Source organism: Patella vulgata, chromosome 4 (genome assembly GCF_932274485.2).
Source record: "Patella vulgata chromosome 4, xgPatVulg1.2, whole genome shotgun sequence".
NCBI lineage: Eukaryota > Metazoa > Mollusca > Gastropoda > Patellidae > Patella > Patella vulgata.
In genome coordinates, this window is record NC_065882.2 from 42637081 (window position 1) to 42653729 (window position 16649).

General features: G+C 34.5%; 1 protein-coding gene across 1 annotated transcript in view; it reads left to right on the plus strand.

Moving 5' to 3' along the window:
- Positions 1-2335: 2335 nt before the first annotated feature.
- LOC126819236 (calcium and integrin-binding family member 3) overlaps positions 2336-16649 on the plus strand; it is a 36373-nt gene continuing 22059 nt past the window's right edge. The window contains exon 1 of the mRNA XM_050547174.2: positions 2336-2573. Within this exon, the coding sequence (XP_050403131.1) occupies positions 2523-2573 (51 nt within the window). The 5' untranslated portion in view covers positions 2336-2522. The remainder of the gene's footprint in view (positions 2574-16649) is intronic.

Sequence of the window (16649 nt, forward strand, 5' to 3'; positions counted from 1 at the left end):
ATCAACACATACACCAAGTTTGAACATTCTAGCTCAATTAGGAAGAGAGTTATCGTGCCCCAAAGTATCAACCAATCAAATTGCTGCTTACCCTGAGCAGAAAATGCTCATTATCAAACTTAGTCAAGGTATTACTGTAATGAAACTATACACCAAGTTTCATCAATCTCACTTAATTAGAACTAAAGTTATCGTGTCCCAAAGCATCAACCAATCAAATTGCTTATCTCTGCTTACCCTAAGCGGAAAATGCTCATCTTCGAACTCCATCAAGGCATTGACCTAATCAACACATACACCAAGTTTGAACATTCTAGCTCAATTAGGAAGAGAGTTATCGTGCCCCAAAGTATCAACCAATCAAATTGCTTATCTCTGCTTAGCCTAAGCGGAAAATGCTCATCTTCGAACTCCATCAAGGCATTGACCTAATAAACACATACACCAAGTTTGAACATTCTAGCTCAATTAAAAGTTATCGTGTCCCAAAGCATCAACCAATCAAATTGCTTATCTCTGCTTACCCTAAGCGGAAAATGCTCATCTTCGAACTCCATCAAGGCATTGACCTAATCAACACATACACCAAGTTTGAACATTCTAGCCCAATTAGGAAGAGAGTTATCGTGTCCCAAAGCATCAACCAATCAAATTGCTTATCTCTGCTTACCCTAAGCGGAAAATGCTCATCTTCGAACTCCATCAAGGCATTGACCTAATAAACACATACACCAAGTTTGAACATTCTAGCTCAATTAGGAAGAGAGTTATTGTGTCCCAAAAAGTGTGACGGACAGACAGACGGACAGACAGACGGACGAACCCATTTTAATAGTCCCCTGCTTTCTTCGAAAGGCGGGGGACAAAAAAACGTCAAATTGATGGTCACGCGTGCGTTGTTTACATCGAACGTAGTAATATGAACTGGTACGGACAGAATTATATCGTTTTACCCATTTTACGCCTCCGCGTACTATTTTCTGTACCTATTTACGCTAATTATGGAATATTTTTTATCAAGATATACTTCAAACACCTTTATTTATTTTTCTAATACTAAAAAAAAATGTTTCAGAATTTAATTTGTCGAAAGAAAAAAGTTAATATTTTGTCGCATCGATGTCATCCTTATCAGTGATTGTAGCGGCTAAGCGAATATTCACTGCGGATCAGTGTGGGTAGAGGTATCACTGTAGATAACAAACCTTAATCTCTCAACCATATATATCCTATAAAGACATGATATCTATGCTCTCAACCCCCCATGTTTCGAGATAAGACATGAGCCCATTACCTATAAATAACGTTGCAGCTCCGGGAGCGATTCACACCCGGCATTTTTAAACAAAATTGACAATAGTTTTAATCAAAACAACGATTGATTATTGTTATTTATAATATTTCTACAACACCCAACTACAATTAAGCATATAATGCTACCTGAAACGGGTACAAATCGTCGTTTTTAAAATCGAGGCGTTAAGCCGTTACTAAGACCGCCATCTTTTTAAACGATACGCTGTCATCATGAAGGCGGGGCTAAATATAAGGCTTTTATAACAGCCAATCAAAAGGACAATCGAAAGCACAGTAACTATGAATGGATTTCGATGGCGGTGAAATGTCAGACAGAAACAACGCTTCATTAATTTAAACGCGAATATTTGGAGTTAGGCGACAGTTGTGCCACTACATTGGCCTCTGTAAGTTTAATTTAATCATAATATCATAAACTTATCTATTTTAAAGATGTTACATGCATTAATAAAGAAATTGAGTTTGCCACTTGGAACTAAAGGCATCCAATCGTTTGTCCAGTCTACTGATCAGTATGGACACAGATCACTAAAGATTTCCCCATTGACTCCAATGTTAATTCTCGTATCTTAGACCGGCTCTAACTTTTTCCCAAATTTTTGTTGGGTAGAACGCTTTCTACCACAGATGGAGCAACATGTGGCAACCACTTGCCCAAAAGCACGTATGAGGTTCTTCATGAAAAACTTGAGATACACAAGCTGGAAGTAGAGACAAGTAAACATGCAATTTCAGGCCCTACATTTCAACGTAACCAACCTCTCAACTCTTGTATCCTTCCGCATCAAAATTATGAATATTCACCAAAACCTGGCAGAAAATGTATTTTAAACCCTTTTCCTCAATTCTACACCAAAAAGTCAACAAAAATCGCCATGCAAAAGGGGGAAAAAGGAAAAGGGAGAGGAAGACTAAAAATAGCTTTGGCCCTTGTTTGGGGGACGGCGTAGGACGGCGTAGGAATATTTGGTGATCTGTGTCCTTATGGTGGCTGATTGGTATCTGGATACGGATAAGAGATGGTCTGGGTAACGGGGGCTATAATTTTACGACATACTATTAGACTTTGCGACTTTTGTTTTATGATGTAAACAAATAAGTCGTAAAATTACAAATGGCTTCTGAAAGGCTTTGTTCATTCATCTAGATTGATACAAAATAAATAATTTTAAACAAAAAATACAAAAGCTAGCTAACGTTTAGACATGGGAAATAAAGTCACAACATTTACTGATGATCAATTGGAGGCATATCAGGTAAACAAAGAAGTTATTTACTCGTATGTCGTTCGTACCGAAGCTATTGTTTTTTACTTTTAGTTTTAGTAGCAATGCAAAAGCTTTTTTAAATTATTGAATCTGACTAAAATTGAATATTTACTAACCCCTCTCCCATTTAAGAAACCCAAAATGAATTCTAAATCGATTAAGAAATAAGAATGTTATGGTACTTTTATGACCCAAAATTGATCGATATCAGTAGGCATTATTTATAGGCTATGCTATAGCCTACACTTTTTTTTTAAATTAAAATTTGCGGAAAAAGTGACCGAAGACAATTTCTCAGCAACCATTGAAGATATAGGCATCATTCTAATTTTCAGGAAACATCCATCCAACCATTAACTATTTATTGGAATTTTTAAATTTGGGCTATATAATTTGTTTCCTTACACTAGGGGTCTTTCTATCAGAAAATTTGTTTAAAGTGCACATAAGACGGGCCCGGAAACTTTGAGATACGTGTAGCCAATGGTTACTATATCCACTTTACGTCAAGTTCACGTCAATCTGGTTGAAATTAATTCAGTTATTTTCACTCAAAGTCGTAAAAATAGATCTTCCGTAAAAACGACTTTGCCAATTATCGAAAACACTCTTAATCCCCTCATACGCCAGTGACATCACAGTGACCGAATGCATATTCGGAATGTTTATTCCTTAATTACCTATATACAGCCGGCGTGTGTATTCTTTACCGCCTGAAGGATTCCTTAATCCCCCTAATTAAATAAAACAATTGACTACGGAATAATTTGTTTTGTAATTCATTTTAATTTAAGATCCAATTTAGAGTGCCTACAACTTTCAAACTTTGAAGTCTTGAACTCTTAACTAATTTTTTATAATATGGAACTTATTGGACGAAAACTTTTAATATGTAAATAATATACGGGTCCAGGTATGTGTTTTTTACTGCGAGCACTTCGCTTTTCCACATAAAGTGTAGTGTCGTTAATATCTGTCAATAATTAATCAATCCGACTATAAAAGTTATACAGGCATGGGTTATAAATTAATTTACACGTTGGTGTTAGCAGTGAGTGTTAGTGGGATTAAGAATGTTGATTAGGTGATTATCTCTTTTTACGCCGGCCAGATCAAAGACATCACTCTTAAGTGGAACGTGTGCGTAATACCTCACGCACGAACTAATGGTAGAATCACACACACACACATTAATTGTATAAAATAATTAAATTTTACTAATAAGTTGTTTAAAATTACTATATACCTAATAATTATTGCTCACCGTTGTTTTTGTAATCAAGTAGCCTCGTATTATTTGTTCATTGGCGTTTAAACAACATTTAATTAATGGATGGATTAACGTTTTTGATACAATTAGGTTATAATGTCTAACATCGGTTATCTTCTTTATAATAAAAGTATTTTACAATTGCATTGACAGTTTAACTCCACGAATGATCCCGTGCAGTTTTCGCGGCGAAGATTAACCTCATTTACTACACCCGTAGTACATGGAACGGTACATGATAATAAGATACCAAGCATTGATTGGCAGAGAAATGAGTGCGATCTATTGTACATGTTATGCAGAGTCATCGGAAAATTCCATATTCACTGTAGTTGTTCTTTATGTATAGAAATGGTTATTATTATTATATATAGCTAATAATGAATATATCGACACATGACTGGCACCATTTGTATTTCTGTACTTAAGTTTGGGATATCAAGTATTACGGGGTTATCCAAATTACCGGTAAATGCACTAATTTCTTGAGTCATCTTCATTTGACACGTGGCCTATTTAAACAAAGGCAGCTTAAATTGATCTACGGCATGATACAGCATTTTAAATTCACTCTAAAATATTCCAATCACAAATGTCTAAACTATACCAATGAAAGACGATAATTTGGTTATTATGATTAGGCCAGTCACATGGTAATTAGACCGTCAATAGACGCTTGTCCAGTTGCCGTGTGTATTGATAGTGCTATATTGTACAGACAGTGAGATATTGTATAGATAATGTATATCCTATGTGTAGTGCCTGTGACGTCACCAGCCAATCAACCGGATTAAGGTTGTAATTGAAAAATCGAAAAGCGTTTTGGCGTGTCGGATACTTAAACGTTAACAGCGGACTTACTTTTAATCAGATTGGTGTGAACTTGTCGTAAAGTTGATATAGTAACCATGGGCTATACATACATGCAATTTAGATTTTTGATCTTAAGTGGTCTTTAATTTCAGTAGCGAGCACCGTTTTTGCCTTTTCCTGATAGTTTTATTTTTTCAAAATATAAGAAATAAGTTGTAAATATGTTTCTGAATGTCCAAACCACTCTCTCGACACAAACTCTGTTTTCGTCTCAACACAAAAAGTGCAAAGTCGTCGATATTGGTGTTCATACAACTTCCCGAAGTCGCAGAACAAAAACGACACATTTTACGGTCAGTCTTTTTGACATTGATAAAAATGGTATCAGCTTTTGCATTGCTATTTTTAGGCTAGGCCATGATAGGGTGGACCTTTTATGGCTAAGCCTAGTTAGTATTTTCGTCGCGTATGAACAAACTTCTTAATTGTTCTCATGGCCATGATTGAAATAACCAATTTGGTGAATCAAGTGTGGTAAATTTGAAAAGCTAACAGATTGTTCTTTTCAAAAGCGGTATTCGTAACGGTATTGCACTTTTGCACCTCTACCACTACCAGTTCCCGTGGTCATAGCCATGACCAAAGTACGAGACAAAAAAAAAATTAAATGTGTTGGAAAGGTTTTTTATTGTTGTCACCCCTGCCCGTCCACAATTTGTTTGTGGACACTCTACAGGTCACAATTTTTATTTGACTTTGAAGAAACTTGAAGTATAGGTCTTTCCCCAAAGATCTCGTTTCCTTTCAATATTGGCATGTATCGGACCATAACTTCATGGCTTATGGCCCCTGATTGTACGAAAAATCACGTTTTTAGCTTATGGACACTCTAGAGGTCACAATTTTGATCCGATGTTAATGAAACTTGAAATGCATGTTTATAACCCATATCGGATCGTAACTTCCTGAATTATGGCCCCTGATTGTACGAAAAATCACATTTTTAGCTTGTGGACCCTCTAGAGGTCACAATTTTCATCCGATTTTTATGAAACTTGGAATGCATGTTTATGTCCCAAAGATCTTAGTTTCTTTCGATATTCGTGCATATCGGATCCTACCTTCCTGAATTATGGCCCTTGATTGTACGAAAAAATCACTTTTAGCTTGTGGCCCCTCTAGAGGTCACAATTTTTATCCGATTTAAAGAAACGTTTTAGTATATCACCGTTACATAGCGTAAACATCTGGTATATCACGCAAATAGCGTAAACATCTGGTATATCAAACGTATTAAAGAAACGTTTTAGTATATCACCATTACATAGCGTAAACATCTGGTATATCACGCAAATAGCGTAAACATCTGGTATATCAAGGTTGTGTACCCTATAGAGGTCACAATTTTTATCCGATTTTGTTGAAACTTGAAATGTAAGTTTATAACCCAAAGATTTCGGTTCCTTTCGATATTTGCGCATATTGAATTGTAATTTCCTGAATTATGGCCCTTGATTGTAGAAAAAATCTCTTTCTTTTTAGCTTGTTCTTTATTCATCTCTCGAAAATGTGGGCGTATCCTGCCTGGCAGCCGCTGGTTAGCTTGTGATTCTCTAGAGGTCACTATTTGTTTTCCGATTTTAAAAACCGTTTTAATATATCACCATTCCACCATAATGAAGGTTGAATTCGAATTTCGGGAAAATCGAAATGAAACTGCCCGACAAAATGGCCGCTCTTTGTACGCGAATTGTGTATAAGTATGTAATACAAAGGTTATGGACCCTTTAGAGGTCACAATTTTTATCCGATTTTGATGAAACTTAAAACATATCTTTATATTCCAAAAATCTCAGTTCCTTTTGATATTTGCAGATTTCACTGAATTTCAGACCATAACTTTCTGGATTGTGGCCCCTGATTGTACAAAAAATCGTTTTTGTTTTTAGCTTGTTCTCTATCCATCTCTTGCAAAATGGCAGCCACTGGTTATCAGGGCTGTCGGTAATTTTTCACAGATGATTAGCAGCACTGCTAATCAAAAAGCCCAATTTTGCCAAAGTTGATTAGCAAATTTAAAAATTGATTAGCAGTTTTTCTGTTTCAAATCAACATAAAACACCTAAATAACAAGATTATTTTAATTTTAATTGATAGCAAATGATTAGATTTCATTCTTAAGATTTTTTTAGAATTTTAGCACTTCTACAGCTAGCTGTGAACATTTCTGAATGAATGTAGACTTTTGTTAGGCCTTATGTCTGAAGCCAATTCTTGGCAGTGGCTTCTTATTTCTTCGTTTGAAAACAATTTCGTCTGCTTTTTATCGTGTGTTATTATTTTTGTTCAATCGGAAGCACGCGGTATTTTACGAATAATCTCGATTAACTAGACGCACGCGATATAAACAATAATAGTTTACGGGAATTCTTACTTTGATTTCTCACTTTACAATACGTTTACACGTATTTATTTTTTATATTTTATTTACAATACGTGGAGGATACACTGAATTTATTTTTTTTCAAATTGAATACTGATATAATTACTCGAAATTGACATGTCTCGCAACGTGAGTGGTACTACTTGATTCCCTATTTCCGGTTTAATAGTCTCGATTCATAGAGTTATGTCCCTGTATTATATAGTATCATGAATTGAGTCTGGGTAGTTTGAGAAGAAAATGTCACACGGAGAATTCCGTTTTGTTTATAAAATTTATTTGATATTTTATACACGTTGAAAGTCTTGAGAAATGTGGATAAATCTTTGTGGCAATATCCAAAATGACAGGCATATTAATGATTCGCAGTTACTGCGAATCAAAAACGTTAGATTTTAATTTTTGATTAGCAACGGACAAAATATGTATCGCAAATTGCGCTGCGATACTGGTTGTCGGCAGCCCTGCTGGTTATTCATTGGAATGGGTGTATTGTGGAAAATGAAACGAAATGACACCAAAATAGTCAAAATCGGTCATGGAATCAAAATGTTATAGCAATTTTAGTCTCTGAAAGTCAACATAATTTTTCCTGTATTAAGTTTATTGATAGAATAATTTGTGACCCATATTTGGTCACGTGACCTCGATTGCAATCGAATGGTGAACTGCACCTGTAATATACCTGTCCAAAACCTAGTACCATCGGTGGTATAGAATAACCTTAAAGGAGTTAAATCGCTAATATTTGGGACCTAGAATGGATATAATAATGTAATTTGTAGCCCAAAATGGAAATTTCTTAGATTCTGATTGGTCGAAAAGTGGCGTCGAATGAGTATAACAGTCCTCTAAATTTCCTGGGCGACTCACTGCGGATGAATATTTTCTGGGTGCTAGACTCTGGTTGCAGGGGCCAAAAATTCTACACCTCAAAACTTTATTCTAGGAAATCTTCATGAATTTTTTCTTGTATATCATCAAAAATGAAATTCAACTATTGGCTTATTGAAACACGTCTGAAACACACAAAAAAAACCAAAGTTAGTGAGTGTATTTGAAAGATAATGAGTAAATTTCATTTCAAGGCTGGTCTGACCATAATGGTTGCTATGGTCATTCTATAATAATCAGACTGGTCAAAAGTGAATAAAAATACTACAATTTATTGAACTTCGTATGAACCGTAAATAACGGATTGGGACATGTTTTAAAAAATATACAAGTCGGGCTGACACTGATATGAATTGGACAGAGACTAATTTTTATACACAAGCCAGGGTTTTTTGCGAAGAAAAAAAATCACGGCGTCGAAATGACAACGTAAACAAGCATAGCAACCACGTGCGTACGCTACACAGCATATACATGTATCTACACAGTCACACGAGTGTATGGACATTTATCAAACATGATATGGAATTTATTTCGAACCTAGTCACTGCTGGAGTTCAAAATCATTTAAAAAGTACATAAAATACACTTACGATTTCTGTTTCGATCTTTAAAATTATTGCAGAGTGACCTCCCTTTCTAAACAAAAACAATTAACCAGTCACTTAGTGAACCAAATAGAATGGAAATGAGTGTTATTTTATTACGTCACAGATATTTTCATTACGTCAAAATTGTTTTCCTTCGAGGCTTTGTATTTACGTCATTAAAACCAAAAAACGACCGTCAACTATCGCGAAAGAAAGAATTCCAAGAAAAATGTTAAATATTTTTGGCTACAATATCGATAAACACCTCCTGTTTAGAATTTATCAGACTGTTATTGTCCATTTGATACCGCTTGATATTTTATATAGAATTCCCTTCAGTTAATCCTACATACATTTTAGGTGATTTGAAAGCGAGCCAAATTTTCAAATCAGTTGTTCATCGTGAAAAAAAATTGCGATATGTTCTGGATAATGTGAGGGATTAGCCAATGAAATGGTCCGTTACGGTGAACTTCACGAAACTGTGGGTAATCCACTAGAAACATCAATGCTGATTGGTTAATCAAATGTCTTGATGTCATAGGGTCAAAAGCTGCTCGTATGACCTCTGACATGACTTCCTAAAACAACTGGTCAGATAATGTGAGGGATTAGCCAATGAAATGGTCCGTTACGGTGAACTTCACGAAACTGTGGGTAATCCACTAGAAACATCAATGCTGATTGGTTAATCAAATGTCTTGATGTCATAGGGTCAAAAGCTGCTCGTATGACCTCTGACATGACTTCCTAAAACAACTGGTCAGATCTTCATGTAGTGTATGCCATCAGAAGTTTAACCAGTGGCTGCCAGGCACAATATGTCCACATTTTGCAAGAGATGGATAGAGAACAAGCTAAAAACAAAAGCGATTTATTGTACAATCAGGGGCCATAATCCAGAAAGTTATATCAAATATCAAAAGGGACAGATCTTTGGTACATAAAGATGTTTACACTATATGCGTATGAGGTGGCGGCCATTTTGTCCGGCAGTGTTTGTCCGTCACGAAATTCAAACTCAACAGAATTTACGGTGTAACAGTGATATATTCAAATGTTTTTTTTAAATCGAATAATAATTATGACTTCTAGAGGAACCACAAGCTAAACACGCGATCTTGCTGACAATCAGGGGCCATAATTCGGGAAGTTAAGATCCAATATATGCGAATATCGAAAGGAACCAAGATCTTTGGGATATAAACATGCATTTCAAGTTTCATCAATATAAGTGTCCACAAGCTAAAAATGTGATTTTTCGTACAATCGGGAGCTATATTCAATGAAGTTATGGTCCGATACATGCCATTGCCAATATCGAAAGGAACCGAGACCTATATTTCAAGTTGCGTCAAAATCGGATAAAAATTTCGACCTGTAGAGTGTCCACAAACAAATTGTGGACGAACATCAGAATGGACAGGGGCGACGGCGTAATACAGCAAGAAATAGGGACATAGCACACATAAGCGCAAAGGTGCCGGCTCGATGTGAAATTTGAAATCCGGGTCAAAGTCAAGGTCATGGCGATATTCACACGAGGTCAACGCCAAATAGTCCTTTATAGAAAATGGTGGCTTAGTGCAAAAATTAAAATATACGAAAATTAATTAGAGTTGATTTTAACATTTGATACATTTTGACATAGCCAGAGACAAGGCTGATAACTACTGTTCTTTAGATTTTTGATTTTCGACAAGATATTAGTCGCCAAATTTTGAAATTTGAAATTTTTACAAAAAACTTTTTTATTAATGAATATTTTTTTTATGGCATTTTACCAGGGTTAAAGGGTCGTCTGATTTGAGCAAAAATGTGAAAAATGTTTGTCTCAATCATTTTTCTTGGCCACTATTGGCCACTAATTCAGTTTTTCCGTTCTAGGTTAATTATTTATTGCCCAATTTTTATAAAACAAAGTTCATATGCTCCACGGTGCAAATTCTCAATTTTTTTATCACCGGTAAAGTTTTCTATCGGCTCCGGATGTGACGCAATTTTGCTAATAACTCTGATTTTGACGAGTCGGAACATCTTTTCGCTAGCAAATGTTAATTTTTGCAAATCTGATAGATCAAGATAAATGCCCCTACAAAAGGAGCACAAAATCTCGGACTCAGTTTTTTAAATTTCGGTTTTGTATTTGTGCCTTTTCGATTTAAAGGTGAAAAAAGGTGTAAAAATGAGCTATTTACAACCTATTCAGGATTTTCATATTTTAAAATATTTCTTCTTAACTGTCATAAACTTAGTTTGTAATACGAGCAGTTGCCGAGAAATGGTCAATTTTGCATGAGTCACTTTTTAGGCTATTTTTTCTGTAAAAGAGTCAATTATTATTGGATTTTCATAACAGTGACATCATTTGATGCGTAATGTCAATTGTGACTAGTTCAAACCATCTTATTTAACATTTTCAATGTTAAATAATTTGGGCAAAAAAGGTATTTTTAGCCTTCAAAACAAATAATTTATTCAAATGAGTCCTGTTTGTTGTTTGTTTAAAATTTTGACATTTGATTCCAATCAACTAATAGAATAAACCCATATGATCATAAAGATATATCACAAAATGGTTTCTAACTTGTTCAGTTGCGGAGAAATAGGCGATTTTCAACAGGTCACTTTTCAAGGTTTTTGGTCCATAAAAGTGTCAATTATTATTCGATTTTTATAAAATTTTCATTGTATGATACCTAATGCCATTTATGATTTCATACAAGTAATTTAACATTTTCATTATCACCGGAAATACCGTCATTTTGGCAAAAACTGTTTTTTTAGCCTCTAAAACAAATACTTGTTTGAAGTAAGCGATATTCATTATTCGTATAAAATTATGATATTTGAGTCCTATGGACATATAGTATAAATCAATACCATCATATTGATATCACAAAATTGTTTCTAACATTTTCCCTTGCCGAGAAATAACGAATTTTGTAAGGATCACTTTTTAAGATTTTTCGCATTTTAATTTCAGTTTATGGGTTCTGGGTTAATTATTTATTGCCTGATTTGTGTATTGACAAAGCCCATATGCTCCGTGGTGCAAATTCTCAACTATTTTATACCAATAAAAGTTTCTGTCGGCACCAAAAGTGACGTAATTTTGCCCAAAACTTTAATTTTGATGTGTCGAAAGGTCTTTTATTAGAAAGCAAATATTTATGGTTACAAATCTAATAGATCAAGATGAATGCTCCTACTAAAGATGCAAATTATGTCTTGCTTAGTTATTTTTTTTATTTCGGTTTTGCATTTGCGCTATTTTGATTTAAAGGTGAAAAATAGTGTAAATGACAAATGAGCCATTTACAATGCATTCAGGTTTTTCATATTTTAAAATATTTATTGACAACTTTTACATTTTCACTGTCACCGGAAATGGTGTCATTTGGGCAAACACTGTATTTTTAGCATTCAAAACAAATATTTTATTTAACTGCGTCGTATTAGTAATTTGTTTATAATTAAGATATTTGCTTCCAATCAATAGATAGACTGAACCTATGCGATCATATAGATATCACAAAATGGTTTCTAACTTTTTCAACAAGTCGCTTTTCAAGGTTTTTGGTCCATAAAAGTGTCAATTATTATTCGATTTTCATAAAATTTTCACCATTTGATGCCTAATGCTATTTACGATTTCCTTAAAAGTTAAACTGATATAACATTTTCATTATCAATGGAAGTGATGCCTTTTTGGCAAAAACTGTATTTTTAGCCTCAAAAACAAATATTTGTTTCAAGTAAAGTGATATTCATTATTCGTATAAAATTATGATATTCGAGTCCTATGGACAGATAATGTGAATCAATATGATCATACAGATATCAAAAGAGTGATTCTAAACAATTTTGTCAGTATCACTTTTTAAGATTATATGCATTTCAATAAACGGATTAATTCTGTTCAAATTTTAATCAAATGTCTGTCATGCAAAGGACAATTGGAGTGTTTTTTTCTATAATCCAATTTAAATATTTTGTTGAAAATAGAAGTGATGTCATCTTCGTTGAATAAATGGAACTGATATTGCTGGATTTATTGGCTAATTCTGTGCCCATTTCATTTTAAAGCACATGTGCAATGCAAATGTGGAAATCTGTTTAACGTTTTCATTGTAATAGGCCGCATTCCATGGGCACAAATTGTCGTTGCAAAAATATTTTCGTTCCTACAAATCCGGTCTAGAAGAAATTTTGTAAGTGTATAGTTCATTAGAGATTTTCGGTTTTTGTAATTTTCTCCCAAAAATTTCATAGTTCTTCGGTGATATTCTTCTTTGAAATCTGGACTATTTATTGATAGTAAAATTCATAGTGCGCGAGGTCACGGGGCAGAATTCAGCGTTGTTCGCTGTGTCACGTGATCGTTTTTTCCACAATCGACCAATCACGGTATTGTCTACATTCGCGTGTGTTGTTAGTAAACACAAAATGGCGGGCTTCACGAGGAACACATTGCAGTTATACATGTAGAAGCTACACGAAATGGCAACAAAGGCACAATTAACTTGTATTGTTCACTTAGACAGTAAATAAGGGAGGTGCAGAACCCTTTACAAACACAAGGTGAGCCAAATGTCGTGAGGTAGCTATAGACTGGTTTCAATTGGATGGAAATGACCATTCCATTGCACTAATACTAATTGCAGCATTTTTCGATACAAATGGATTTATTACGAAGGATATTATATTGAAGATACAGTCGGCAGTGATTTTGGATTTCACCCAATGTTTTATAGATGTTTTAGGAACAAAACATTTAAAAGATGCGAGAAAGAAAAAAGAGTGAGAAGGCAGCGTCTACATTCAGTCCAACCGAAACTAAAACTGTCACCACATACAGACTATTACTGTGATCTGGTCATAATATATTTTACCAAACATTATTTAACAAATGAATATTAGTATATTAATCATTCGACAAAAATAACAATTCACTCATAACATAATATTTCAAAAACGGTTTCACCAAACCTTCAACAAGATATGGCCACTTCTATTCCAACTAGTAGAAGTAATAAATAAATGTTATAAAGGTGCATCATATATAGGCTACAGACCATAAGTCCAGAAAACATTGCATGCTGTGTTTCAATCGAAAGAGGGGATACTAATTAATCAAAGTTTTTGATAATCCCTAATTAAGTCCTTCACACCCCACTGATAAAGTAACATGAGCTGAACATTAATGTCCAGACTACAGAAAGTAGGTCATTTTGGGGTCCAACCTATGGTTCCTTTTTATTTAAATAATTCGCTAGCGTGTAAGGGTCTGAAACAGATGGAGGAAACTGGGGGACTCGGAGAAAACCCACAAGGTTGAACAAGTGACCCTAGTCCTTGTCACGTACAAGCGGAGAATTGAAACTATGTCACTTGACGCAATGACAGACCTTATGATTTCATGTGTACATGTTAAACCATTCGCCACCCACCCTCCATATTAAATAGATGTTTTTGTAAATTATGTATGTTATAGTTATACAGTGTATTAAGTATAAATGTCTACAGTGTATTTAAATTTATGTATTAAATAAATGTATATGAAAATATTATCTATTAAGAAATATTGGTATTTATATTATGCAATATTTATATTAATAGATATCATTTGATACATAATATATCAAAATTCAAGTGTTCTTTTTGGCCATTATGACCCTAATGTTTTGGCCGTTATGTAGTTATGACCAAAATGTTTGACCGTTATGACCAAATACTTGAGCCATTTTGGTTTAGGGCCTTTATGTCCATAACCCCTACTACTAGGCTTAGTACTTCAACAACTTTAAAAACTAAAAGTGTGTCTCATTCACCCCTACTCCTTCATTAATCTCACCAAAGGAATCACATCATGGTACAGTACTTGATACTACTAAATCAGAGTTAAAGAAGTCAATTTTATCAGAGATCTGTATAATTTGCAAGAAAAAATCCAAGTATGTTTGAGCTGAGGCCACACAAAAGAGGGACAATTTAGTCCAGTGCGAAATAAAAACAGCATTTTTATTATTTTATTTAAAGCACCAACAACACTTTTGCTGTTTTGATAATATTTATTAATCAGAAGCAAGATTCGAACATTGAAAGTGTGTTTGGCACTTTTATCGATGATTACATGTACACTATGTCGTAGGTGAGCCTCATATTGATGGGGGGAGAGTGCCATCTGGTTCATTCGCAATTGCAGACAAAACCCATTTTTATACGCCCACATTTTCATGTGGATGTATATTGTCGTCGCCCCTGTCCGTCCGTCCGTCCACAATTTGTTTGTGGACTCTCTACAGGTCACAATTCTTGTCCGATTTTGACGAAACTTGAAATATAGCTTTATCCCAAAAAAATCTCGGCTGCTTTCGATATTGGCATGTATCGGATCGAAACTTCATGGATTATGGCCCCTGTTTGTACCAAAAATCACGTTTTTAGCTTGTGTGCCCTATAGAGGTCACAATTTTTATCCGATTTTGTTGAAACTTGAAATGTAAGTTTATAACCCAAAGATCTTGGTTCCTTTCGATATTCCTGCATATCGGACCGTAACTTCCTGAATTATGGCCCCTGATTGTACGAAAAATCACGTTTTTAGCTTGTGGACCCTATAGAAGTCATAATTTTTACCCGATTTAAAAAAACGTATTATAATATCACCGTTACACCCTAGGGACGACTGAATTTCGAATTTCGTGAAAATTGGCCCAAAATTGACAGACAAAATAGCGTAAGAAAATGGTATATCAAGGTTGTGGACAATTTTTATCCGATTTTGTTGAAACTTGAAATATAAGTTTATAACCCAAAGATCTTGGTTCCTTTCGATATTCGCACATATCGGACCGTAACTTCCTGAATTATGGCCCCTGATTGTACGAAAAATTGCGTTTTTAGTTTGTGGATCCTATAGAGGTCATAATTTTTTATCCGATTTAAAAAAACGTATTATTATATCACCGTTACACACTGAGGATGAAAAATCGCGTTTTTAGCTTGTGTACCCTGTAGAAGTCATAATTTTTATCCGATTTAAAAACCTGTATTATTATATCACCGTTACACCCTAAGGATGACTGAGTTCGAACAATATGGTATATCAAGGTTGTGGACCCTAAAGAGGTCACAATTTTTATCCGATTTTGTTGAAACTTGAAATGTAAGTTTATAACCCAAAGATCTTGGATCCTTTCGATATTCGCGCATATCGGCCCGTAACTTCCTGAATTATGGCCCCTGATTGTACGAAAAATCGCGTTTTTAGCTTGTGGACCCTATAGAGGTCATAATTTTTATCCGATATAAAAAAACGTATTATTATATCACCGTTACACCCTAGGGTCGACTGACAAAAATTGACAGACAAAATGGCCGCCGTTCGTTCTCAAATAGCTTAAAAATATGGTTTATCAAGGTTGTGGACCCTATAGAGGTCACAATTTTGATCCGATTTTGATGAAACTTGAAATACATATTTATAACCCAAAGATCTTGGTTCCTTTCGATATATTCGCACATATTGGATCATAACTTCCTGAATTATGGCCCTTGATTGTACGAAAAAATCACTTCTTTTTTTGAGCTTGTTCTCTGTCCATCTCTTGCAAAATGTGGGCGTATCTTGCATGGCAACCGCTTGTTCTATATGAGACTGAAATTTGACAGCTTTTAATTACAGTCATGTGTTATTTGAATTCATATATCTATTGTAAGCTTATACATTGTAGATGCAAAATTTTATTTCGTCCATATGGGCTTTTCCCTGACAATTCTGAGCTAGTTCAAATAATTTAAGCATTTATTCTTAATATTTCTGCAACTTTTTAAGTTCCCAACCTCTATTTCAAAATATGTTTTTTCATTCTTAATCTTAGCTATACACTAGCCTATCCATGATCATTATTAAGACAGCAGGCTAGACAGATTTTAAGTATTTTGTTATGTAAAATGAATGATTTTATTAGAATTACACTTATAGAAGCAGTGACCTTCTTGTATTCTCTGTAATCTCCCTTGATATTAAGGCATTTTTCTACTGAAAT